Raw genomic sequence first — 27083 nt, forward strand, 5'->3', positions numbered from 1 at the left:
TTTGTTTTGTTTACGTCCAGCTGTCAAAGGTTGTTTTCACTTGCTCAAACGCCAAACACGGAAAGCGTTGTTTCGCGCTCGTTTTAATTTTGGTGTTAACAATTTAAAGAAATAAAAGATAATCCCCGTACTTAAATCATGGACAACGACCGATTAACACAGCTGCCAATGTCCAGGATTCGAACGGTCATGAAGACCTCCCCGGATATGGGAAACATAAATCCCGAAGCATTGTTTCTAATGTGCCGTGCAGCCGTATGTACCTGTGCAACTGTCTAGCTTCGATTAGGCAGACAAAAAGGCTAGAATTATGTTCAACTGTGTTACTCATGATCCTTCTTTGTCGACAGGAAATGTTCATCGAACACATGGCAAAGGGAGCGCACCGTGCAGGGAAGAAATCGCTCGAGTACAAAGATCTAGCGCAGTACGTGGAAAACGACGACAAGCTGGAGTTTCTGTTACAGATCCTGCCAAAGAAAATTACCGTAAAAGAGTACAAAGCGATGATGGAGAAGAAGCCGGAAACGGATGACGATACGGACAGTGAGGAAGAAGCTGAAGAAGAATCCGAAGAGGATGAGGTGGAGCAGGAAGACGACGACGTGATAGAGGTAGTGGAGGATGAAAAGAACAAGCCACAGCAGGAACAGGACAGTGAGGACTCTGCGTCGGATAGTGGGGAGAGTAACAGTGTGATATCGATCGACTCCAGTTCCGATGAGAAGGAAAATTCAAAAAACGTTAGTAATAAGAAATCACCCATAAAGCATAAAACTGGGGATTCGCCCTAAGGATTCTTCTTCCAAACGTAGACACGACAAGGTAGCTAGTTCGTAGCGTATGAAGAATAGTTCTATTCGTAATCAGTACAAGCACCGCATACAAGATGCAATTTACACCGGGTATTTGTACTGGAAGCAAGGCAAGGAAAAGGAAGTTATTATACCACAAAGCGAACCATTTGTACTGTAGTGGGGAACATACGGAATACTAGCAGTGAAACAAGTCGATTTTATACTATGATTTGAACTTTCCAGCAGGTATATTTATTTCAAAAATAGCGTAAAATTGTCTTTAACCTTGTTGCATCGGTCGTTTGTTTATCACATTTATCACAAAAAATATTCCAATCTTTTTTATACAGTTCTGAAATCAAACAAAAAATAAAACAAAATATCGCCCTCAAAATCGGTATGAAAATATAATCAAAAAATATTTTTTTAATAATCGCACGGATTTTGTTCGATTAGATTCTATGCTGCTCGACAGCCCTGCATCGCGGCCAACCATCATTCTCCCAAACGTCAAAGTCATTTGTCAACAATCTGGTGATGTGTTTAAAATTTCGTTCCGTGTTGTAAATTATTGTAAATAGTGCTTTTATCATTTAAGTGTTACTACATAAAGTTGTTAAGCAATGGCCGAAAGCAGAATCACAGTGGACGAACGGCTAATTGTCCGCTTTAATCAGGAGCTTGGGGCGGATCTCAAAAACATCCACAAATGTGGCGATTTGGTCAAGTATTACCGGTCCGAGTTGGAGGATTTGCGGGATAAGGTAGGTTTTTTTGGGATGTAAAAATCGGTTCCAATGTTACGAAATTATGCTGCATCCGTTCCACAGATTACAGTTACCGATGCTGGATGCATTCCAAGCGTGAAGAGCATGATAGAAACGGGTCGCAGCAAACTGAACGAGCTGGACGAAAAGGAGACCAATTTGGATGAGTGTGAGGAGAAAATAAGTGGACGAATCGAAATCTACCGTCGGCTTATGAAGCAGGTGGGTGATAAGATGCAGGAAATCCGGGTGCTCCAAACCGTGCGCGACTATATGGCGTTGGTTAAGGACATCGAAAACATTAGCCAGGAGCTGGAGGCGTCCATCAACGGAAGGGATGACAGTAAACCGATAGCTCTGTACGTGGCACTCACCGGTCCGAACAGTATACTCGATCGGATCAGTGGCATTGAGGCGCCGCATCTAAAAATGTACGCCCGCAACACGGCATTCCACTGGCACGATGTGCTGACGGCGAAATATTCGGCCGAATTCGAAACCTTGCTAAAGGTGATCAAATGGCCGAATCTGAACCAAACGCTGGATCAGTTTAATCCCTCCAAAGATCACGTGAACAAGCTTGTGCTGTTGGCGGAACATCTGTTCCTGGTGAAGCTGCCCGGTGATCAGGATCTGCTGAACGTCCGACTAACGCCGTGCATTATCTGTCCGCACTACACGACACCGGTGGAGCTGTTTGTGAAACCCTTTCGATTGCGCTTTCAGTTTCATTTTACGGGAAACAAGCAAACGAATCGGTTGGATCGACCGGAGTGGTACTTGACGCAGGTGCTGATGTGGGCCAAGGAAAATCACATCTTTGTGGGTCAACATTTTCAATCGCCTGCCCTGAGAGCCGGCATAGCGAACAGTAGTGTGCGGGTAAGCAAAAGGGCATCGTCGATCGATGGCGCATGTAGTGACGAATTATAACAAATTATCATTTGCTTGCATTGGCAGTTGGAATTCGTGCGTGGATTGGTGCAGCTGGCCATAGAAAAACTGATCGTAGACATCGAACAGATCGTGCAGGACGAGGCACTGTTTGCACACCTCATCGACGAGGTATTACCATTCGAACAGGATCTAAAATCATCGCTCGGGTATCCGAACAGTTACCCTAGTGTGGTGTCGGTGCTGGTGCAACCGCTTTATTTTCTTAAATGGATGGCTATCGAGAAGAAATGTTAGTACTTTATCGATCATATTCGTTATAAACTCACCTAGACCAGTTTGAATAATCAGTCTCTTGCTTTATTTCCTTTCTAGTCACAACGGATAAGATGGATGCAATGCTAAACACGGAAGATCCGTTCGAACTACTCGATCCGGCTAACTTGGATGAGTTGAAAATTCCGAAGTGTGCTGATCAGTTTATACGATTGCTGGACGCCATCAAAGAGCGATACTGCTGCCTTCCGCAGCCTAGTCAGCAGCTACAGTTCCTCGAGCTACAGCTCGAACTGATCGACAATTTTCGGTGTCGCCTACTGCAGCTGTACAACGACGGTGTGAATCCGACCAAAATCCTGAACGCACTCAACTATCTGACCTCCGTTCTGCGCGAGTGGGGCGAGAACGTACACTACCTACATCTGCATGCCGCTCTGTACGGTCCCGATGCGGATGAAATCAGTTCAGTGTTTGATCGTACGATCGAAGAGCTAAACTACTGCCACCAGAAGCTGGTGGAGGAGCTGGTCACGTGGATTGTACATGAGATCACAGCGAGATCGCGCCCATATCGGTACGACCTGTGGCCCTCGATGAATCTGCACGACGCGAAAGAAACGCTGATGGTGTCGGCATCGGCAAGCGAAATGTTTCAAACCACCATCAACCATCTGCACGACATGGAGCAGGAACTGTCGACGAACGTGTTCATGATCGTGGTGCGTATGATCGCAACCGAGCTGGACCAATGGATGATCTCCAGCATGGTGATGAACACAAAGTTTTCCAGCGGCGGCACACAACAGTTCCATTTCGATATGACGCGCAATCTGTTCGGGCTATTTAGTCAGTATGCGAAGAAAACGAATTTATTGTTTAAACGGTAAGCAAATCAAAAGTGCGTCAACTTGACGTATCTAATACTATTTCTCATATTTCGGCAGGATTAACGATACCTGCACACTGCTTACGTTGCCGCTTGGTTCTGCCATGTTGCTGAGGGAAACACTACTGTCGGAAACTACCAATGAAGAAGGATGGACACGTGCCCTTCAGGAGGTGGGCTTAGTAGTGTTCGATAAAACCATTACGCTTGCAGTGCTCGATCGACGAAACGATATGCCACGGATTGGCTAATGTGATCACAAACAGAATAAATACGAACTAACTCCTTAAAGGGTTAAGGGTTAACATAGATGTTGTATTATGAAACTTTTCTTTTGCACGAGCAGTAGGAACCGTTAGGCAGTATGCTTTGGGTCCTGTTTATCGGTCGAAGGACTACAACAGTTGAGACTCCGGCTGGTAGAGGTATGCATTTCGATAAGTATGTGATCCAACGGTTTGCCCTTCGTTTCCGGCACAAGTGCAAACACAAACACTACAAACGCAGCAGAACAGGCGGCAAAAATCCAGAACGAAAGGTACGTTCCGGCTTCGTCGGAGATGAGCTGGTACAGCTTCGACACACCAAATCCAACCGATCCGGCGAACATGGTGTAAATGGCAGCGGCCACTGCTTTCACGTTGGTGGGGAATATTTCTGCTAGAATAGCGAATGGTACCGTTGCCAGCCCGACCGTGTAGAATATAATGTAAATCATGATGACGGCAAGTGGAATCCATCCTATTCCATCGACGTCCACTTCTTGGTCAAGTAGGAAGAAGTACAGTCCCACGATGAACGTGCCGACAGCGCACCCTATGGTGGAAATAAGTAGCAATGGACGACGTCCAACACGATCGACGATCGAAGAAGATAGGGCCGCTGTAACGAGCTGTATTACTGCCATTATGATGGAGGATTCATGTGCCTTCAGTCCACTGTTTACTTGGTCAAAGATCTGCTGCGAGTATGCGATAACCGCCTGACTACCACACAACTGCTGCAGAGCTCCTAACCCGAGAATAATGATCAAACTGCGCCTGTTTCCTCGCTTGAGTAGATCCCGAAAAGTGCCACGGTTTTGCTGCGATCGTTCAACCGCAGTCTGCATCATTTTTAACTCCTCCTGTACATCACTTGTGCGGCGCAGCCAGCGAAGATTCTTCTCCGCCTGTTCGTTACGTTGCTTTGCCAGCAGGTAGTACGGTGACTCAGGCAGCCAGAGAAACAGGGTGAAAAATGTGGCAGGAAATGCAAGCGATATCCAGGCCAGTGTACGATATTCCACATATGGTCCGATAGCGTACTCCAGCAGAATGCCCGTTTTGGCCATCACTGTGAGCAACGTACCAATCGATCCCCGTATCTGATCGGATGCAATCTCCCCGAGGTACAGTGGCATGGAGGAGTACGCCATACCGTATGAGACACCACTCAGAGCACGGGAAATAAAGACCACCGTCACAGACTCACCGACCCCGATCAGTATCCACCCGACGATACTGGGCAGAACGGCAATCAATAGGGCGATTTTCCGTCCAAACCGATCGACCAACCAGGCAGATGCTATGGGACCCGCAATAGACGTCAGGACGAGAATCGATACAATCCAGGAGCTTTCATCCGGTGTTATAGGAAGCGGGGAATCATCACCAAGTAAAAGTGGAAGCGTCGGTGAAGTCCAGCCATAGGATGCAGCAATCGAAAGCATCAGAAGCGTCCCTTGAAGATGAAAAAACAAGTCAACCTCCAGTGTACTGTACGCTTGCCGTGGCTGGGCCAGACAATTTGCAAACTGATTAACCACAATAGCACAATAATTGGACGTTCGATAAGATAACGAACCTCCCACGTTCATTTGACATTGAATTATCCAAGGAATTTCTTGGTTTGGAGAGATCTCTGTGAGATCTTGCCCCTTCTAAGTCTTACCGGTGAAAGCTGCCAGATATTGATTGGAATATTTCCGAAAATCTTTCACATTTTCCCAAATTCCCATTGTTTTTTTGGTTTTCTGTTGATTCACGAACACAAAAACACGGCCTGGTTAGAGGCCGACAAGAGCACACACAGGTCCCGTCTGGCAGTAGACAGGGATGATTTCAAACTGACCATCCGATCCATCTGTTCCGTATCGATTTACTGCACTAGACTGTCGGCCAATAATGGGTGCTGATATTACACTCGATTATGCCACTGAATAGTGATCGATTGCCCTTCTGGTCATAGATACCCTCGGGGGTATTACGAACCGAAGAAGAGCGATATGGCCATATCGCGAAGTATCACCTTTGGAGATACTCCGCCACGGCAGATGGGAATCAAGCGGCGTCTTAATTTACCCATATCATTCGGATAAGAAACACTTCGAGACATCGGAATGAAGAATCCGATAAGCCTTTGGGGTGTGTGGGATGGCGATCCTGTGGATGTGGTGGATTGTTTTGGAAGACACGCGCCTCCATTTATCATGGTGACGTCGTGTCATTCAAGGCTCAGGCTGGCTAACACACCTCTCATAGAGAGTGGACAATACATTGAAGCGGACCCGAATGTCTAACACCTCTGCACCTTCATTTCATATCTGCCCCATGACGTGAAAGCCTTGGTTAGTGTTACTGCAGCGGTTTTTGATTCATTTTGGGAGGGAGGCAATTTTGATAAGCAGCTCCGAAAATGAGTTGGCCATAAGATTAGAAGCTTTCATTGATAGGCTATGCATTTGGATAAGGTCAATAGAACGATCTTGTAATTGGGGTCAGTGCAATTCCTTTTACGATCTTGCTGATAAAAGAGATAACAATAAATAAGAAATGCGACCTTTTAAATATTACCTTATAAAATTAGTAATCAGTGGCTGGTAACAGAGGCTATCTTTACTAAAAGAATCGAGTTCTTCGTCTTTCTACATATTGTCAATATGGGGAGATCATAAGACATTGTATCGTTCAGGCGATCCATCCATTTAGAAAGATAATTCCCTTGATAATATTCAAATAAATTTGAAGATGCTTTTCTTATCTTTCGCTTAAAAGGGCCAATAAAGCGCTTAAAGTCTATTGCGATTTACGGATGCTATGATGTGGGTTGAACGAACCTGTTTCGTTTCTTTCCCAGCTATCGGTCGTTACTGGTGCAATTATCTTCTATGAATATTGCCGGTAATAAGTGCAATGAGGTACTATCTTCACACGTGAAGTACTATCTTCATAAAATACACAACATTTTGCATCGCCGTCTAATGTTTTAAACGCACGAAGCCATCAAAATGTCCCATCAATTACCTCTAGTAAAAATCTTTCTAATAGCAAAAATTTAAATAATATTTTTGATTGAATTTTTTACTTACCCGGGTAAACGATAATTTGATAGATTTTTGGCGCAAAAAAAAAACTTTTTTTCTGTGCACAAAGGCACATACACACTTCAATGCGCTGTAGGACACTTAACACACACGCCTCCAATGGCAACATTTTTCAAACCAAGATTTCACGCTCATTGAGAATGGACGCCATTTCTTTTTTGGCGACCAAAAAAAAACCAACGCTTGCATTTTTTTTATGGGCAAAGGCACACACTTAAATGTCCTTTTCAAATTTAAAACACCACACTAGCTTAATGACAATATATTTTAAATCAAGATTTCACGCAACAAATAATAAGATCAATGAGGATGGAGATCACTTCTTTTTTCGCACAAAAAAAACCAACACTTGCATATTTTTTTAGACAAAGGCACATACGCACTTTAATGCTTTTTTCACATTTTAAAACATTACACTAGCCTATAATGGCAACATTTTTCATACCAAGATTTCACGCAATAAGCAAATAAGATCATTGAGAATGGACGCCATTTCATTTTTGGCGACCAAAAAACTTTTTTTTTCTATAGACAAAGGCACATACGCACTTCAATGTGCCTTGGCACATTGAACACACCACACTAGCCTATAATGGCAATATATTTTAAACCAAGATTTCACGCAATAACTAATAAGAACATTTAGAATGATTTTTTGACACCATTTTTTTGGCAATCGAAAAAAACCAAGACTTGATTTTTTTTCTTTCTGTGCCCAAAGGCACATACGCACTTCAATGCTCTTTTCACATCTTAAAACACCACAAAAGCCTATAATGGCAACATTTTTCAAATCAAGATTTCACACATTTCTCATAAGATCATAGAGAACGGACGCCATTTCTTTTTTGGCGACCAAAAAAAAACCGACGCTTGCATTTTTTCGGTGGACAAAGCCACACACACGCACTTCAATGCTCTTTTCACACTTTAAAACACCACACTAGCCTATAATGGCAACATTTTTCAAATCAACATATCACGCAATAAGCACATAATATCATTTGAGAAAAGGAAATCACTTTTATTCATTAAAAAAACAACCAAAACGCTTCCTTTTTTTCCTTTGCACAAACGATGGAAGCCGCATGGTTTTATGACAAAACTCGATGGCAAAAGGCACCGCACAACACAACTACAAATAACTTGCAAGCTTAGTACACGCATAGTGCACGCACTGATTCTAAATTTCGCTACACTCACACACGTACGCTCCGGCGTTGGCGTACAGCAAACTGCGCTGATCACAATGGCGACTTTGGCGTCATTTGGATGAAACACATCTTGTTATCGCTTTATCACGATCAATTTGATACCGTTAGAACCGAAACTGTATTGATCACTTATTGAAATATCAAACTAGTTAATAAACAGGCAAACGCGCACTACCTCAATACACCTTTTTTAAGCAAAAAAAAAACACTTGTAAATTTGTCCGCGTACCGAAGCGCTTTTTTTATCCATAACTTAACCGTATCGCTGTTCGATCGCTACTGATCGCAATTTCTCCTAATCCCATTCTCATTACCTCTTCGGCTTCGGTATCACCACACACCTACACAACTATAGGTAGGCGAAGCGGTTGGCTCTCCACTTCTCTCACTCGTTCGCACACGCTTCGCTCCTTATGGAGAGATGAATGGATAAAGCCCGGTAAAAAAAAAACAGTTCAATAACCTCTTCGCTCCTATCGGATCAAATCGGTTCTTACATTTATGGCATTGGGAAAAGGAAACATAGGTATAAACAATTTTTAATAACAATAAACATTATTTTTGTGGTTAGCAAAAAACACGCTTTAAAGAGTCATTGGACCTATCATCATTGATAATGATAATCATCCTTTCGTTGGTCCAATGGCCTTCGGACCCTCTAGAAACAGAACCACGGCATGGAGACGCCTAGTAAGCTTGAGGGAAACTGCATCAATCTGGAACTGGCGCTGCAACAATAAAGGGATATTTGCTTTGTTCAAATCTGACACCGGGGATGAGGATTGGGGTTTTTCAAATAACAACCTTCTACCCTTCATGAAGCTCTTATCAAATCTCCACCCCAAAAAAAAAAGTGTGGGCCATTGGGTAATGGTGGACAAAAGCGCCACTGGTAACATTAGAACGCATGATAATCTAACTTTGGAGCAAGGCCTAATGTCTGTGCCTAACCTACATCAAAATGATTCTTTTATGATGGATGACATAAACGACGACAAACCGATTCCGGCCACTCCGATGCTCCATTGCACACGGGTCCACCATAAAAGCGGTTGTTAAAGTAATGAACCTCTGATTATGCCGCCTGTCGATGCCGTCGCATTTTTATCTTTGGAAGACAACGGACGACAATATCGTCATTTTCCTACCAGTCGTGGTCAGTTACGGTGGTCTTGCGGTCTTTGAAAAATGTCGTTAGTTGGCCAGAGTCGTGATCGTGGACAGTACCGAAATCAGTACATTGCCGCATTGGCCGGTAGGTTGTTAGTTGTTCACGATGTTACCTGTGCGGTGCGGTTCTATTACTTCATTCTTCCACAGCTACTTCATCGCTTGTGGCATCGGTTGCTTGTGCAGGATGGTCCTCACCGGCACTCCCTGTGCTGCGAGGTCCAAATTCGCCCATTCCAGTTACGCCGGATGAAGGCTCGTGGATTGTTTCACTACTGTCGATCGGGTCCATTTTTGGGCCAATCCTCTGTGGACTTTTTGTCGATCGCTATGGAAGACGTCCCGTGCTGCTTTTCAGTGCGATTCCGCTAGTGGCCGGATGGTTATTCATAGGATTCGCCGAGTCTGTCGGAATGCTGTACACCGCTCGATTATTACACGGAATCGGATATGGATTAGCGTATTCCGTCACTCCGATCTATCTGGGCGAGATATCGTCCGACGCAGTTCGAGGATCGACTGGTGTACTTGTGACGGTGATGGCCAAGTTGGCTTTTCTGTTCGAATACTCTGTCGGACCGTATGTTGGTTTCCGTGCCCTCGCCTGGATTTCGCTATCACTTCCAGTCGGATTCTTTGTGCTGTTTTTCTGGATGCCTGAAACGCCGTACTATCTCCTAGCGCGAGGGAATAAAAAGGCTGCCGCCAAAAGCCTGCGCTGGTTGCGTCGTAATTCGTCCATCGACGAGGAGTTGAATCGAATGGAGAAACTGGTACAGGACAGCAAGCAGAAGGGTAATCCATTGAGGCAACTACTGCTAACATCCGCCAACAAGAAGAGTCTCGTCATCATCCTGTTGCTTTCTCTCGGAATGCAGTTGACTGGCATCAACGCTATTCTTGGCTACTCTCAGACGATCTTTTCCAGGCTGGCTCTTCCATTAACCGCCGCCGAGCTATCCATTGTACTCGCCGTAGTACAGCTGGGCTCCGTCATGTTACCGACATTCCTCGTCGATCGTGCAGGACGTCGGCCGTTACTACTCGCCTCCACAGCCGGGTCCTTCATTGGGCTGGCCATGTGCGCCGTGTACTTTACACTTGATGAAACCACCACCGATGTTCTCTCACCCGTACCGGGAGCCGCACATGGATGGATCCCGTTCGTCGGTGTGCTACTCTTCATTATCTCGTTCGCCATCGGTTTAGCCACCGTACCATTCGCCATTCTGGGTGAGGTGTTCCCGAAACATATAAAGGCAGCAGCCAACTCTGTATTTGCGGTTATCACGTCGGTGGTTGTGTTTTCCGTGGTAAAGCTTTTCCAGGTCATTTCCGACGGGTCGGGAACGTATGTTTCTTTTTGGATCTTTACCGGTTGTACGGCCGTAACGGGTGTTTTGATTTATTTTGTTATCCCCGAAACGAAGGGTCAATCTTTTGAGCGTATTCAGGAGATGATGATGCGACGTGGCAGAGCTAACGAATCTGTTCGAGAAGGAACTGATGGTGTTAAGGCAAGGCCTCTATTGTGTTGAGGATGGTGGGTATTAGTAAGAGAAAAAAGACAACAGACTGAATTTACAAAATACACTTCATTAGAATTAGAGGTGAAAGAGACCGGTGAGGTCCAAAACTTCTATAGTATTAAAAACAAATCGTTAAAAAATAAACAATTTATGTTGTATCTTCAATGTGTTTCATACATAAAAAACACGATGCAATAATACTGCAAATGCAATACAATAAATATACGTACATGTTATTAGTAGTAAAAGTACGGTATAAAAGACATGATTGTTGTCATCCACGCGGCTGTTTGTGATATTAAAATAACGGTTGCAAGGGTGTCAAACGCTACTCACTCATGTTGGACACTCCTGTCCACTGCTACACAAATGTCACAAACCAATAGTTCAAATGTAAACAATAACACAAGTCCCGCGTTCAGCTGTTTTTCTGCCGAATCTGTTTCACTTTTTGTCACCAATAAATTGGAGAAAAACAACGTTACGCTTGCACTTAGAATTGATAAAAGCAATAGGGGAAAAAAATGCAAAGTTTAATTCGAACTCCGCACCTAATAGCACCAACCATTGCGGTGGTAATGCTGTTGTTGCTGATACCGACCTCGTCAGAAGTGGAAATCGATTGCAACAGTTTGCGAATGGGACAGTACATCTGTCCCGATCCGACGCTTCGTCAAATCGATCCCAAAACGCAGCAGCTTCGCGGATGTACGCAGGAAAACAAGGCACGCGTTTGGTGCATCGCCGTCGACGGTATTGTGTGCAGTGAGACGAAGAACACCAGCTTCACACGGGAGATGCCATGCAAATGGACGTGAGTAGTGGCCAATGGGAATGCTTCCTTGTCAATCTTCACTGACTCATGTGTATTAACGTTTACAGGAATGGATATCACTTCGATACAGCGCTACTGTTATCCGTGTTTCTTGGCATGTTCGGTGCAGATCGGTTCTACCTAGGTTATCCCGCACTGGGACTGTTGAAATTCTGCACCCTCGGCTTCATGTTTCTGGGTCAGCTGGTGGACGTGATATTGATAGCAACGCAGGTCGTTGGGCCAGCCGATGGTTCGGCGTACATCATACCGTACTATGGGCCGGTCATTACGGTCGTGCGAAGCGATAACTGGACGTACCGGCTACCGCAGGATAACTGGTGATTGCTGGCCAACATCTTCCGGCTACCACGATGGCCCCGCACGGAACATTAAGCTGCGAATGACGCTTGCCTTATCGAAATGGGTGGACCGATAGGAATGGATGATGAGTTGAATGATCTCCTACAAAACGAGAAGACCACCCCGAAGTGACGTCCCTGGTTTGCTCCCGAAGCAAAAGGTGCAAAATGTGATACGATAGCGGTAGTAATGTTGTAAGTCGTTTTTTTTCTAATACAGAATAGAGATGCGAATAAAATGTAGTTCAATAGAGCAATGTAATGTTGAAAAGGAGCAATTAATGTTACATGGTTGAATTTTTAGCATTTTGCCTAAGTTACCAAAAGTATGAAGTAGACCAGCTAAAGGAGTTAAGGATAAAGGTTCAGTAAAGTTAGAGTTTTTGTTCACAGCTGCAAAAAGTGCTTAGATCATCCTTGAGCTTCAATTGTAGGAGCTAGTATAAATCCGACGGCACACGACACCAGTAACAATTTGATCGATACTACAACTTCACCAGCCATTGTATGGGATTGTGTTTGCCATTTCTTTTTTTTGTTTTGTTTTGGTATGTGCCAATGGTAAAAGTCGTTCGATTCGCGTTAGGTTGCGAATTGTAGGGCAGTTTTTTATGATTTGTCGTGTGCACCACGGCAGAACGGAAAAACAAAAATGAACAGTTCAATATGCGGTTTTTTTTTTGGTTGTTGTTAGGACGGGTTGCCCTGTCCTAGACCCTGCCCCGTGCCGATTCGTCTCACAATGGAGGGAAATTGACGACTGCGTGTATCGATGCCGTTGTGGTTAGGATTCGTTTGCGAACTAAATTTATTACACTTCTTCACTCGCAGCTTTTTTCTAAACCAGTCCGTTTGATCCATATCTGTTTAGCATCGGAACGTTGGATGGATTATCCATCGGCCGGTAGCTGACATGTCCTTTTTTTGTCCGCGATTTCATTCCCTGACGGTTTGATGGATGGGTATAGTGTGCCAAATCGCTTTCACTACTTGCCGTTTCATTTTGTTCATTTTTTTGTTTCTATTCGTGCTTGGACAAACGTTAGCATTAGACGATCATAACAGGGTTAGCATAAAAGATGGCATTGATATGAAGACCTCAAAGGAACAATGATGCACTGGGAATGTATTCGTTTTATACAATGTACAATCGAGCTTGGTTATTGCAGAGGGCAAACTACACAATACTGGGAAAACTCCTGAGGACAAGCGGTAAAAAGGGCAGCCCTTTACGACCAAACACGATCAAGGACACGTCTTGAAAGACGATCGTGACGGCATTCGAGAAGCGTTCCGTTTTATAGCGAATACATTTTAATCAGAAGGAATGCATAATGGACCATGTGTGTCGAATGCAACATGATGAACTTGGCAAGTTCGTCGATTCATGTTTGTTAGTTGCTGATTCGTAATGATCGGGAACTAATCGAATCGTTATACGTATATATATCGACGCGTGAGTTACATGAGTTATGTTTAAATGGTATCCTTAATATTTAAATGCTCCATAATATCAGTTTCAGTATATGAATTCCATCCATTTTTACCTAACCCTACTTTTTCTTAGTACTCAGGCTTTAACCCTTCTGAATACTAACCTCCACCAAAACGGTGTCGATAGACCTAGGCTCGGCAATAACTGCAAACAAAAAACGCTAATGTTGTGAAATTCCAATACACCCGATACGGTTCGTAAATTGTCTTCCAGATGTGGCATAAACCATGGTCGATGAAAGAAGCAAAAAAAAAACCACTCACCACCAACAGCACACCAAAGCGGGAATTTATGTATGTCAAGAACTCGCAAACTTTGGCTGCTTTCGGATCAAGCTCCTCATAAGCATACCGACAACCGGAGGCCAGGACCGAAATTATGTATCTATGTTGCCAACCATTACCATTCTTGGGCGGCACCCATTCCACAGGACATTGTGTGTTTGGCCACCAAAAAAAAAAACACGGCTAGGGATCGGCAGTGAGTTAGGAGGGCTCGAATGCGAATAAAACTGTTTCACTTTTCGCGTGTCATTTTCGGGCCAACTTTCCCTAATCTTCCTTCTGCCGCTTTTGTTGGCGGGAACGACTTTGGTAGCTTTTTTTTTAGTCCATGGTCAAAATGCCGGAGGGAGAAGGAGAAGGCCCCCACCGGTGGATTCACCGGCTACTGAACGACATTGAAATTACCCGTTCGAATGAAATGAATGATTTGCGAGTTGTACAACGATGGCAGTTTCTCCACACTCACGTCCACAAAAACGGCCACTCGAACTCAACTGAAAGCGTGCTCTCCGTGAAACATTCAAACTGTCTTGCCTAAAAAAAAAATAAAAAAAAATAAAGATCAATAAGTGTCAAAAAGGGTTTTCCCTCGCGGTGTTAGACTATACGTGAATGCGTGGGAAAACACACGAAACCGTACCTGGAACAATAAAATACACCCCACATTTCTGGCGTGGGATCGTTGGCGAACATTTCCCGACCCATGGTGGGTGTTCGTTGGCAGGTGCTTAGCTTTTCGCCGCATTGAGTAACTCTTCTTCTTCTTCTTCATTCTCCGTCTGCTCCATCGAAGCGCATGAAGGGAAGAAATCCGTGAATGAAAAAGCTTGCCTTCTTGCTTGGGAAAGGCTTTGGATCGAAGTTGGCGTTGCCTTTGCTGCGGTTTCCGGCACCTTCCAAGCAAGCAAGAGCGAGTTAGAGCGAGAACTAGATAGAGAGAGAGAGAGAGGGATATAAGGCGTGAAAAAGGGAAAACACATCTCGTGCTCTCTCACTCTGTGCCCTCCGCGGCACAGAATCGGATTTCGACGTTCGTTTTTGTGTGGCATCGTGCGGTCGTGCAAGAGGGCATTGGCATTGTACTTGCACACAGGCAACCAGGTTCGTTCGTCGGGTCGGGCTCCATACGCGCGCCAACAGTCAAGTCAGTGCGGGACACTCGCCGGGACCGGAAGCCAGGCGTCTCCATCAGCCTTTCGGTGCCACCGTAGCTTGTTACACGATGTCAATCCGCCCATCGTGCCGTGCGTACATTGCTCGTCCTGTCAATCCGTTTTCGATAAAATAACGATCATAAAACCGCATATCCTAACGACTCGCACTTCGGAGCGGAGCAGGGTGAAGAGTGCTGAAGCGAGGTGGCGGAAGCGAGAACCTTTCTCTCTGGCTGGAGGGCAACAAACGAAGCAACACCAAAAAAAACGCTGGTGCAGGTGATCCTTTCCTCGTCACCCCCGACAGGGCAGTGACGCGGGGGGGTTTCGTTCCGGTTTTTACTTTCATTTATTGCGGTCGTGGTGTTACCGCTGTTTAGTGTGCCGGGATTCGTGTTCGATATCGTTCGTGTTACGGCAGGGAAAAACGGGCTCGTCAGTTTCGAGGAGTTCGGATCCGTCGCCCTTTCGGCACTAGTCGATGATCCCGCCAATTCCAAGCGCGCGACTTTCCAATCGGCTTTCAGACGTCCTGACATTCTTTTCTCTCCCCGTTTTCATTTTCCATTTCGTTTGGTTTGTTGGTTTGCATTTCGGGGGGGTGTTTCGTGCAAGCGATCCGTGTTGTGAATTTACATACCCCCCATCAAACCCATCACAATACCTTCCTCTCCCTCCCTTCCCCCTCCCTCGCCCCTCCCTTCGTTGGTTTCGGAATTGCGGTTTTTTCGCTTAAAACAGCATCATGTCGAGCGCTCGCTGCTTAAACTGGTCCCGACCGCCGCCGGGAAGGCATCCAGCAGCGCTCCGGAAGCAGCTGTCCTGCATCGAACCGCCGTCACCCGCACGTCGACCCCTGCCCGGCGGTGGACGTTCCCAATCGGTAACTACTAGCACACCGTTGCCTGTCCGGCCCGATACCGACTTCTGTCACTTTCTCGTCACCGGTGCGATCATTCACACGAACCGTTTGCAAACCTATCACACCTACAATCAGGCCCACCGTGGTGCAAGTGCCTCCTTGGTACGATCGCGCCCTACACCACACGGCGGCGAGGACGGTGCGGACGGTGCGGACGTTGGTCAGCAGCAGCGCCGTCGTCCATCCAGTGCCAGTGCCGGCGGTCTGCTAACGACTACGACGGACGAACGAACCACCGTCAGGGCCGGCCGGAGAGCGATCCTTTGCAAGCAGCTATCCCTCGATCGGAACATTCTGGTAGCATCGTCCATCGCGTCCGGGATGGCGACGGTTGCATCCGGTGCGGGTGGTACCATCCCTTTGGCGGTGGGTGCCGACCGGGACGAGATGGGTGGTGACGGGTGGGCCTTCAACCGGAAGCAGCAGCAGCAACGGTCCGCGAGTGGACAAAGAAATGAGTGCGTATTTCGGTGATCAGATCTTTTAATTTTAATTATTTTTATCAAGCAAAGGATTAAACGCATCGCGAGACATGTGGTTAAGTGATAGTGGTTGATCATGAAGACCGGAGCAATTTCATGATTTAATGGAGATATATTAGAATGTTAAAAGTGCTACAGTAGTGGAAAGACACTTAATAGTTTAGTAATCAGTACGCCTAGTTCGCACTCACAAGAAGTGATATTTAATTTTAATTAATTAATTCAATATAGTGTATTTGATTCGTGTAAAAAGTGGTTTTGCTAATTTTTATTTGTTTTTTTTTTTTAAGAAAAATGTTCGAGTTGTTTAGAGTGCACTTTGTAAAGCGTAGTTGAAATATTATTTTTATTCCACAAGCTCTTATTGCTTTAGAAATTGCTATTCGTTTTAGAATGTATTATTCTTAGTAGTTCTTAAACATCGGTTATTACCATCGCTAATGATTTTCCCATTTCTTCTCGACCGCAGACCCGATAGTAATGCTAAAAAAGGGCTCAAATCGAACAAAGATTCACGGATCAACATAAAAATCTTTCTGGGACAAACCGTACAGCAGGATTCGTCCGACACCGGTATGAGCGATACAGAGGGTGCAACCCCAACGACAGTAACAGCACTACAGCAGGGAAACAACACTAGCCGACCGATCGCTTCCTACTCCAAGCAGGAACCATCCATCACGAACATGGTAAGTTTTTTTTAGAAATTAAAAATCCATTTATAAAAAAAACACGTGTCCCACGCCACGAGGTTAGTGAACCTCGAGGAACAGCTGCAAAAGTGTCCCGATTTTCCGATATGACTCCCTAGCGAGGAATTGCGTTGTTAAGGTGGGTCCGTGTTCGATGGTTAAGCTCCGGGAGCTTCAAAACTCAAACCCCCGAAAAATTCCAAACCGCACAAAGGAGAAGAAACGAAACGCCAACAAAACAAAAAACCGACACGAGGTTCGAATGAGGTCGTCGTCACCGGTGGTGGAAAGTAGGCCACCAGGCGGCTCCATTACGTCGAACTTGATAATGATATCCACCGGTTACAAACAATGCAGTCGATAATAGTTCGAGACGATTTGCGTTTTGCTAGATTTGTGTTTGGTGAAAAAGAACTTGCTTGCTTGGTAGCAAGGAATTTAAACAAGTCGAAGGTCAGTGTGCTAGTTTGGCCCGGTCTCGCCGAATATGAAGTTTGTAATTATTAAGGGGAAAAAATCTCCTAAATTATTGTGCCAAGATAGCAAGTATTTGTTGGTTTCAATGTTATTTCCTTAAAATTATCTTCAACTTGGTGCATTTAGTGATTAATTTGAAGTATTGTTGTTGGAATCAAAACCATGCGCCTAAATGCATGCAGAGATTGCGCTGAGTCTCTTGCGCAGTATTTGTTACCTTGTTAGTGTTTTGGTACTTGGACTCACTTATTGTAGAATAGTTGCGCATCGCTAACGAGACACGGCAGATTGTAGTCGTATAATAGCAAAATAAAATGTAAAGTCTCTTCGGCAAACGGTTAGGAGTCGAGTTTATTAATTCACATCCCCGATTCGTCCAGCCTTATGCTCATACAAAAGTCCGTAACTGGTAGCAATTGTATGACACCATAAGGTGTTCTCCGGCGTAATCGGTCCGCTTTGCCAAGGGTTTGAGTCTCCGTTTCCTTCCTCCTCCCTTGGTCCAGAGTAGTTCGGCATCGTCCAACACTCAAGACCAATTCCTTTCTCCCTCTCCCCACACGAACAGCCCAGGTTGGCATTGTCCACCGGACTGTAAGTATCCTCCTTTCCCCTTCCCACTCAAACCCTCTGCAGCGTGCAGAAGCTCCGCTGCACGCTCCATCAATTGTGATGTCGGTTAAACTGTCTTGTGTACGCCTAAAGGTATGCAAGGCATTTCACCAAATAACCCTTCACTCCATTAATTCGAACTAAAAAGCGTTTTATTTGGTAATTCATGCATACATTTAGGCGTTGTAAAAGGGAATGTAATATAATTCTAAGTCGAATTAATCGCTTTACACACGAACGTTCAGCGAAATATCCCTTGCAAAGCAATAAAGCTATATTTGGTAAGCTTTATGCGATTAAATCCAGCCAAAGGTCTTGTTTGGCAGTTGTGCAGGCGTTGAAGGCAACATTAAACATCCCTCTTCTACATAAACACCTATCGTTTTGTAATTCCAGCAGCAGAGTCCTTGCTGGCAAAGTGGAAGGTGCATATCTCTCGAGCTGTCAGCTGCTGTTTGACTCGACTGACGACAGCGTCAGTCAGTGGGGCAAAACCTGCCCCGAGCTTCCCCGATAGCACAACTAGGTCAGCTGGTCGGTTCGATTAAAAATGCAACTCCAACGATGGCGGAGTTCGTGACTGCTTCCGATTTGTTTGTCCGTGCCGAGCATATTTTCCGTTCATTAAACGGGAACGGGGGGTATCGCTATTTGTGCGATATTGAACACAATCCTTAGTGTTTCCACCTGCTCTAGCGGCAGGGTAGAATTCAATCGGGAAATCAGAACACCATAAATCCAACACCCACGAGCACTGTTTGTTTCACAGCTTGTATTCTGTTCTGCCGTGGCACAAAGTGCAGCTTATTGCATAGCTTTTGCATAGAGAGGGGGTAGATACGGGGTGTTTCTTTCTGTATTCCGTCCTATACGGTGTATGCTCATGGTGCGGTAAGTTGCTACCGTGTGCCAGTTGCTGCCGAACGGTGAGGCTAGGCACAACCAATAAATTCCTGCAGCTCGATTGCACGATAACGTGGAAAGTGCATCTTGGGCTTTTAGTGTCCGCCCTTCTGGCTAAGGAGGGAGAGAGTTGTTAGAGTTAGGGGAGTCTGTGTGTGTGTGCCATGTGAAGATTAGATTTACTCCCAGAACTACTTACAGGATTATAGTTTGTATACATTTGTGTGCCTAAATCGTAAAGCTTACACCAAGCAGTGTCCAAACTCTTCCCAAGTCTTCGTGTATATTTTTAACTATGTTGTGCATCGTTGCGTAATTTGTATAACAAAGTCTCTCCTTAACCCCGCTGCAAATGAAGGAAGATTGTGATTCCTAAACGAGTGCCACCTTAACTCTGTAAAACGTTTACCACGCTGCAGGGAACCCTCGAAAACTACCATAAGGAAGTAATTAAGCAACCATCCTGTTCCTCAGGTTATTACCAAGCTCTATCCACTTCAATATCACGTGTAGCAAATGTGCATTGCATGTGCACTAGCAAACCAATAGTAGCCAAAAGAGTGTTATACATAAGGTAAGACATTGTGTAGATAAAACAAATAATTGAAAGATAGATCCTCTAGATATCGAAAATTCGGAACACAACGTAGTTCCCAAAGTGGTGAACTTTTGGGAAGTGAACAAAACGAAACACGACAACGAAAACATCAAGACAAGGGCCTTCAGGGCGTCCTTGATTTGTTTGGTGCTAGAAACATGTACAACGTTCACGAAACACCTCAACTCCTCACTCAAAAAGTGGTATCTTCATAGTTTCTTTGTAGTGATTGTTAAACTGTAGCTAATCTTTTGTCAAATATCTCACTCGGATGAGCTGAGCGAGTTCATGTTTTTACTGTGGTGTGTCAGCTCATTGACACTACTAATATCTATATTCATACTCCTATCAGTATTCATGATATCAGATTCTCGATTCTGAAAGATATTTAACTTTACCGACGGGGGATTTCAATGAGAGAAAAGAGACGAAGAATTCTTTTCGCTTCATGCGATAGATCTGGAAAAAATCGAACTTGGTCTCAAGCGTTAGCTTTCCAGTTGTTCTCCAGTTCTTCAGAGATAAGTTCACTAAGCATTCGAGCAAGCTCAGCTGCATAAAACCCAACACCAGACACTCAACATCGATTGTCCCATCATCATGATTAGTATTATCACTTCCAATTTGCATATGTCGTCGTGCTTTCTGGGGTATTTCCAACGCTCCGTTGCGTTGTGCTTTATTGATGCGTAACTACGATAGAAACGCTGATAATACGATAGCACGATAACTATGCTGTCTAACCTAAAGGCGACGGTGGCTGTTTGCGAAGACCTTCGGAAATCATCACCGCCGCATCGTGACCAGCCGGACCATGGATGATTGATGATGACTCGCGTCGTTTTTTTTTTGGGGAACGTACCAGGGGATGAATTCCAACGAATGATTAAGCGCAATTACATCAGTAGTTACACAGCGAACCGACACAGAATTCACAATTAATGTAACCCTGATTGCCGGTTACACTTCTGCAGGTCGTATCGAATGAGTTAAGCTGTAGCGCACAGCCTCTGTCGAGCGTGTAACGATTTTCCGAAGGAACTGCAATAGAAGTAGTGATAAATGAGTTAGGTTCATGTAGGATAAGCTCAGTACGTTTAGTAGATGTCCGTTACATACCGTAACGCTGAACCCGGTAACACACGTAACCGGTCGATCGACCCCACGGTGTAACGGTGGAAGACAACGGTGGATACCATGTTACCTGTGGCCATGCCGTCGTTGTTGGGACAGTAGGGTAAGGAGAGGTTGGTAGGGTGGGTCCTACACCGCTGCCACCTCCACCCGAAGGATACCCGCATATGACAGCACCCAGAGGGTTTCCCTCACAATTGTTACAGGAATAGCAAACCAGCTGCGAATTGGCTTTAAACAAAATAATTATTTTTTCAGGTGTTGTAGCTCGCCAAACATGGGCTCATAAGCACGATGTACCTTCCAAAACCAGCACTAATAATAACACCGCAAAACCCGTAATACGATCCATTCTAACCGGCATAAGAACACTCGTGCACTTGAACGATCGAGGCAATCCAACGAACGACTTCCTTGAAACTGCCAAACGAAAATGCCAAACCATCATCTAAGAACACTTTTGGTGCCAACTCGTATCAGGAGATAAAGCGATCGAGATAAACTCTCCTCACATCTGTGTATGGTAGTGTCCCGGTACAGATGGTCAAATAATAATATGTTACACCAGAATGTGTGTGTTTTAAAAATGAAGATGTGCTTCATCCATGATTTCTTACTTCAGATCGTTTAACAGAGTGTCTTTTTTACAAATGTTTTCGACACTTGAAATTTTAATGATCAACTTAATTTTTTGAGCATTTGTCTGACGAAGTGTATATCGTTTCGTATGTAAATGTTATCAGTGTCGGCAAGCTGGATAGATAATGTTAAATTGGAATTGCAAAAAATTGAAATCGAAATGATGGATGACTAGAAAAGATGTTAAGCAATATAATTGTATTACGTTTGATCAATTGTAAAGTGAGGTTTGTGTGATCTCACCGTTGAATGTTTCATCGATCTGGAATGTGCAATCGTCAAATGTGCCGAAAATGATGAGTGACATGGCAATAAATAGGACCAGACATCAGATGTGTTCGTACGGTTTATTCTTGGCACGCTAAACATGTACAAATTATTGCAATATTGTATCTCACTACCGAAAATTCGACACTTCAACATGAAGTTTTTAGGAAGCTGTCGATCGGTGCCATGATTGGCAGCAGCATTAGTGTTGCGAAAGCAGCTAAGTACTGGCGATTAGTTACTCGTCCCGGATTCTACCGTCCCGTGCCCGCTCTCGGGCAGTTCGAAAGTGTTAAATTACATGTCAATTACACGTGACAGCAACGCCATTGCTTGTGCTAGAGCCGCAATGAAGCTCGCCCCCGGTAGCAGGTGTTTGCAAATGTATTGCAAAGTTTCACCACTGCACCGGAATTGCGTCACTGTTCCTACAAACTGCACGTGCTAAAGCTGTTACTGCTTTCGTGAGTTTTCATCGCCCTTTTCTACTGGAGAGTTCTATTGGAATGAGGAATTAGAAACTTTTTCCATCGTGTCGACTTTGAGCGAAAAGAAAGAAAAAAAACAACACAAATAAAACAAACACCCCAAAAGCACAATGGACGAGGAGTCGCTGAACTGACAACTTGATATGTGACTTTCACCCTCACCCCATCGACTAACGATTTTTGTTTTGCTAATTTTCGTTCGCTTTCCATTGCGCTATTTTCCGTTCCAGTCCTCCGACACTGCAACTGCCGGTGGAAAAAGCAAACCCACCAACGGAACAACCAGCAACGGCACACCGAACGCTTCCCAGGCTGGTGCGGGGACCTCGAATGCAATAACAAGCGTTAGCAACGGTTCCAGCTCGAGTGGAAGAACCTCTTCACTGGCCCAGCGTAGGGCACAGTTTCAGGCGAACCGGCAAAATTCGGAAGCTCACGATCGACGCCATCCGCCATTGGTGCGGGCTATGTCCGCACCGATCCGTCCAGCTGATACTGAAGCGACGAAACTACTGCAAGGCAAGAAAAAGCCACGCCGCAGGAAAGTGTTAAGGTAAGCGAACGAATTCAATTGCCCACTTTGCTTTCTCTCGTTAACGATCTTGTGTCTCCGCAACCGTTCCCTTTAGGGAGAAAGACGAGTATAATATCTGTGAGGAAGATGAGTTTAGTGATGATGGATGCAGCAAAGTGGGCCCACCGGGAATGGGCGGACTACAGCACGGGTCGGGGTCGAATGGTCGGCAAGTACCTGCCTGCATTTTGCCCATGCGGTCCCGCTCCGTACTAGGCGGTCCTTGCGATATAGAGACGCTCGTTTCGCTGCTCAGTTCCGGTGGTAGTGACTCGGAAAAGGAGCAAGACGCGACGCAAACATCCCCGGGCAATACTGGACAACAGTCGCCAACAGCTACCGCAGCACCGCCGGTCACCTATCACAGGACACAATTTTCCTCAGCCCATCTCGCCAAGGGACGCGCTCCGATGCTCAAGAAAGCCGGCAAGTCTGTGTCGTTTCAGGAGAGCGACCTCAAACCGGTCGCCACAGCCGGACTCAATCGGGATTACCGTAAGCCAACGTTTCAACCGACGGTGGCAAGCAGAATTCGTCGTACGCAGCAGCTCGTTAGTACGCTCAATGCTTTCCAGTTGAATAAGGACAAGGAGCGAAGGTGAGCACTTACAATGCTTGTGTGATTCAGACAGATTTTGATGCTGTACTGCGTTCCTGCGGGTTTTCTTTTTTCAGTGAGGATAAAGATACGGACGATAAGCAGAGCGATCCGTCCGACGATGCTGGAAGCGATCACCTTAACGACAACAGCTCATTCACGGAAACTGCAACGATACCGTCCACTAATGTCGGTAGCGTTAAAGGAAACGCTAACAAGACATCCAACAGTGGTACGGTAAATGTTTCTACCAACGGTGATCTTCAGACGCCTAAAGAACAGGAATGTTATCGACTGTTTCTCAAGATGTCTAAGAAGGGTTTGGCCGTGTCGTACGATACCATCCTTCGTGGAATGCTCACTCCAACCGAGCTGCGTGTCCTGCAGAAAAAGAAAAACCGCCAAAGCATTGAAAATGGCACCGAAACTGGAACCGGCGGTGAAAGTTCACCAGAAAATGGAACATTCGAAAATGGGACCACATTCGAGGAGTTTCAATACCAACAGAAGGGCGAGAATTTACAGCTTACCATACCGGAGGAACCACCAACAGTACCGAACGAGCACAATAGCAGTGAGCAGGAACATCCAATTGTTGCAGAAAGCGCATACTGAAGTGCTAAGTGTGTCTAGATTTTGTGTTTTTTGCTATCACTTTGTTTGTATGTTGTACGCCGTGGTGTAGCTGACGTGGAGAACTGTGATAGGAAGTGTACGATGGCTGAGAAGTATACGGTGCCCGGTGACTCCGACACTGTCGGGGAACACTACCTGTATGTGTGTTACGGATGTGATTTGAAACTTATGTCTTCGTTAGTACTGTTTCTGTTCCGTTGATACTTGACCAGAGTTTAATGTTAATGTTTTTCGCTTATTTGTAGCAGAAGAGGAACCGTGTGATCGATTAGCAAGATGGTAGTGATGTACTTCGATTTGTGTGTTCTAAGCCTTGAATCCAGTTGCAGATCCCACTAGATACAAAGCGCACAAATAAATAGCACCATCGAAGTTGCCGAGAACGCCAGGACGTCTTTCTTTCATGTCGTTATGCACTTACAAAAAAAAACAATAAGTAATTGTAAGCACTGGCTAAAATTAGCTTAAACATTAGTCGACCTGCGGAAGCCATACCTATTATTTGCATACAAAAAAAAAACAATCTCAATCCTTATTGGCTATTAACGTCTCATCTAGTACATTCTGTTTCACGCAGAAAATGAAACTACTTCAAAAGCCTGATTGTGATATGATGAGGAGCAACAAAGTCCGAAGATAAATAGGTTCTAGCAACATTTCTGTTACCGAATTTGACGTTTAAGCAAGAAACTCTCTTCTAATGCCTCTCCTGTACGCGTTAAATATCGTATTGTTTCGTACTATTTCCCTTACTCTGTACTTATTTCAATCTTAACCGTAATATGTTTAACCAGTGCATAAACGTTCTTCGACTGTTTACTGCTTGCTCCATTCTTTCTCTCTCGCGCGCGCGCGCTTAGTACTCTGTTATGTGGTAAAATATTTTCTACCTCTTGTCTACTCGGTATGTTAGGGTTTTACTTAAATATAAACACATTAGAAATGAATAACATATATCACACGCACTTTTAGCAATTTCATTAGGCACAAAAAGCCGCAAACTGGTGGATGGAAACGACTTCTACCGGGGCGGACGAATACTCTCTATCGCCGCCAGCCAATGATGAGCACCTGGCACTAGATGAAGAACCTGCACGGTAACGTCGGATCGTTCCCGATAATGCCCCGATTCCCTTCCAGGATTGGTCTATAGCGCCATCGATTGCTAATACTGATCCTCGCCTAAACTGTTCTGCCGCGTACAGCTACTGCAGCAACTATACTATTCAAACCAAACCCCATCTGACATGGTATTCGCCATGTGCAACAACACAAGGAAAGCTCGCTTCACTATCACTGGATATGGTATTAGTATAACAATCCGTGGAAAGCATTAAAACGGTCACCACGGTGCAATACTGAGTGGAATCAAGACGGCATACTATAATAAGCAAAATACGAACCACTCCATGGCATCGGCAACGGGCACAGAGCTATTGCTTGCACGGCTTCCTGCAATCTGACCATCGAGAAAACAAATCAGACACTATTCGATGCGTTTAGGATTTAAGTCTCGCTATTCTGGATGCCGCGTTCGACCGATGGATCCGACACGCGCCTAGTCACTCTTCAGCACAAACTCTAATGGGTTTCTTCCCTTAAACTTTGAGCTAGTCGCTGAGGATGTGATAGTGCTGCTTCCACCATTACTACTGCTGCTGCTGCTGCTGCTGCTGCTAGAAGACTTCAACTCAGCCTGCACCAAGGGTGCGCTCATGGCTGCCACGTCCACCGAACTGTTTCGTTTACCATCCAAGCAACTCATCCATTCGGAGAGTGTTATCTTCCGGTCGCTGTTTACATCACAATAGCGGGGCATTTTTTTGCCACATTTGCGAAGTTGTCTACAAAGAAGATTGAATAGTCGTTTAGGAAAATAGTATCCTGAAGTTGATCTTGTGTAATGGTCGTACCTTGTAGCGGTGACTAGCTCACGAAAAGCTTTCCATTCCTTCCGCTCCAGTTGTTTGTTTTGATTTTTGTCCAAAAGCACAAAGCTCAATATAGCGATCTTTTCCTCCTCGGTATTCCAAACGGGTATAATTTTGCTGCAAATGCATAGAAACAATACCTAGTGAGTGAGTGGGCATTGTCGTCAATTCCTGTGCATCGTACGATATAACCTACCCTGCGAACGATGTCGACACCTGTTTGCTCAGGAATGCCTTCAAATCCTTGAGGAATTCTACCTTCTTTTCCTCGGGACATCCTTTCATCGGACGCGTAGAGGATGCGTACTGATCGCAGACAGGTTTCTCGTCCTTTGTCGATGTGCCCGGAATATTCTTGCCGGTATCTTCGTTCACGCACCAACAGTACCCTGTTGAGCGGTAACACTGTACACGCTGGTATCGTCCATCTGGTGTACACTCTGGTACATACAATGCGTTCGTGCCGTACTGACAATGGGAGATAAGGAGCTCCGATTAGTACAAAGTCACCTTCAGAGTGAACCTACCTAACCTACCTTCTGTTCGTCCAAAGCGTACTTGCGATCACTCAAACAGTCCGAGTCTGCCTCACTATCCTTGAAGATCGCGTCATCCTCTCCCTTGGGATCCACCATAGTCTTGCCCTGCAGCACTGGTAGAAAGATATGTCATTACTTTGAACTGATCATGTATTGCACAGCAGCATTTAACGGGAAGTGAGAGGGAACATGAACGGACGGGGGGTAATAGTTATGGTTGAACATTCAATTTTGGAAAGTTTAAATTTTGTACGCCACCAGAAGCGCAGTTTAGCCGAAACATTAGTAATGAATTTTGTTTGTATGAATTGGAAAACAAAGAACATTTGTGAACGAGTTGTTTTTTGTGTGTGTGGGATTTATTTTGAATTCCAGCCGTCTAGACGGATTGGGCCGTACTGTGGGACTGGAATCGCGTCAAAACCCACGGAACAGTTTGTTGTTATTAAGCCAAAACCATAGTGTCGAGAGGAATTTATTTAGTTTACAATTTTTGCTACACGATCGCAGGTTCTTACTGAGGTGCTGTGCGGTTGATACCAGTGTGAATTTGAGTGCCGGGTTAAGGGTAAGACCCGCAAG

At 45.0% G+C, this 27083-nt stretch overlaps 7 protein-coding genes across 7 annotated transcripts; 4 read left to right on the forward strand and 3 right to left on the reverse strand.

Annotated features, from left to right (window-relative positions):
• Positions 1-7: 7 nt before the first annotated feature.
• Positions 8-963, forward strand: LOC125767828 (chromatin accessibility complex protein 1). Its single transcript, XM_049434745.1, has 2 exons — positions 8-255; positions 351-963. Exons 1-2 carry the CDS (start codon positions 139-141, stop codon positions 792-794), a joined length of 561 nt encoding a protein of 186 aa, XP_049290702.1. The 5' UTR covers positions 8-138; the 3' UTR covers positions 795-963.
• A 333-nt stretch (positions 964-1296) lies between these two features.
• On the forward strand, positions 1297-3934 carry LOC125767804 (RINT1-like protein). The gene is made up of 5 exons (XM_049434714.1): positions 1297-1561; positions 1628-2446; positions 2525-2750; positions 2834-3620; positions 3682-3934. The coding sequence occupies exons 1-5, from the start codon at positions 1421-1423 to the stop codon at positions 3872-3874; spliced, it is 2166 nt and encodes a 721-aa protein (XP_049290671.1). The 5' UTR covers positions 1297-1420; the 3' UTR covers positions 3875-3934.
• On the reverse strand, positions 3919-6077 carry LOC125767810 (facilitated trehalose transporter Tret1-like). Its single transcript, XM_049434719.1, has 2 exons — positions 5556-6077; positions 3919-5345 (listed from the first exon to the last, which is right to left on the reverse strand). Exons 1-2 carry the CDS (start codon positions 5620-5622, stop codon positions 3979-3981), a joined length of 1434 nt encoding a protein of 477 aa, XP_049290676.1. The 5' UTR covers positions 5623-6077; the 3' UTR covers positions 3919-3978.
• Positions 6078-8867: 2790 nt separating this feature from the next.
• LOC125767834 (facilitated trehalose transporter Tret1) lies at positions 8868-14384 on the forward strand. Its single transcript, XM_049434752.1, has 4 exons — positions 8868-9456; positions 9522-10841; positions 11459-11714; positions 11783-14384. Exons 1-4 carry the CDS (start codon positions 9390-9392, stop codon positions 12057-12059), a joined length of 1920 nt encoding a protein of 639 aa, XP_049290709.1. The 5' UTR covers positions 8868-9389; the 3' UTR covers positions 12060-14384.
• Positions 14385-15699: 1315 nt separating this feature from the next.
• Positions 15700-24414, forward strand: LOC125767803 (uncharacterized). The gene is made up of 5 exons (XM_049434713.1): positions 15700-16389; positions 16883-17102; positions 22454-22776; positions 22853-23395; positions 23473-24414. Exons 1-5 carry the CDS (start codon positions 15755-15757, stop codon positions 24008-24010), a joined length of 2259 nt encoding a protein of 752 aa, XP_049290670.1. The 5' UTR covers positions 15700-15754; the 3' UTR covers positions 24011-24414.
• Positions 20328-22309, reverse strand: LOC125767829 (uncharacterized). Its single transcript, XM_049434746.1, has 3 exons — positions 21130-22309; positions 20815-21060; positions 20328-20736 (listed from the first exon to the last, which is right to left on the reverse strand). The coding sequence occupies exons 1-3, from the start codon at positions 21275-21277 to the stop codon at positions 20597-20599; spliced, it is 534 nt and encodes a 177-aa protein (XP_049290703.1). The 5' UTR covers positions 21278-22309; the 3' UTR covers positions 20328-20596.
• A 1175-nt stretch (positions 24415-25589) lies between the features above and the next one.
• Positions 25590-26597, reverse strand: LOC125772329 (SPARC-related modular calcium-binding protein 2-like). The gene is made up of 4 exons (XM_049443905.1): positions 26499-26597; positions 26159-26430; positions 25945-26079; positions 25590-25875 (listed from the first exon to the last, which is right to left on the reverse strand). Exons 1-4 carry the CDS (start codon positions 26595-26597, stop codon positions 25590-25592), a joined length of 792 nt encoding a protein of 263 aa, XP_049299862.1.
• Between the last annotated feature and the right edge of the window lie 486 nt (positions 26598-27083).

The sequence above is a fragment of the Anopheles funestus genome, chromosome 3RL, assembly GCF_943734845.2.
Source record: "Anopheles funestus chromosome 3RL, idAnoFuneDA-416_04, whole genome shotgun sequence".
In the NCBI taxonomy this organism is placed as follows: domain Eukaryota; kingdom Metazoa; phylum Arthropoda; class Insecta; order Diptera; family Culicidae; genus Anopheles; species Anopheles funestus.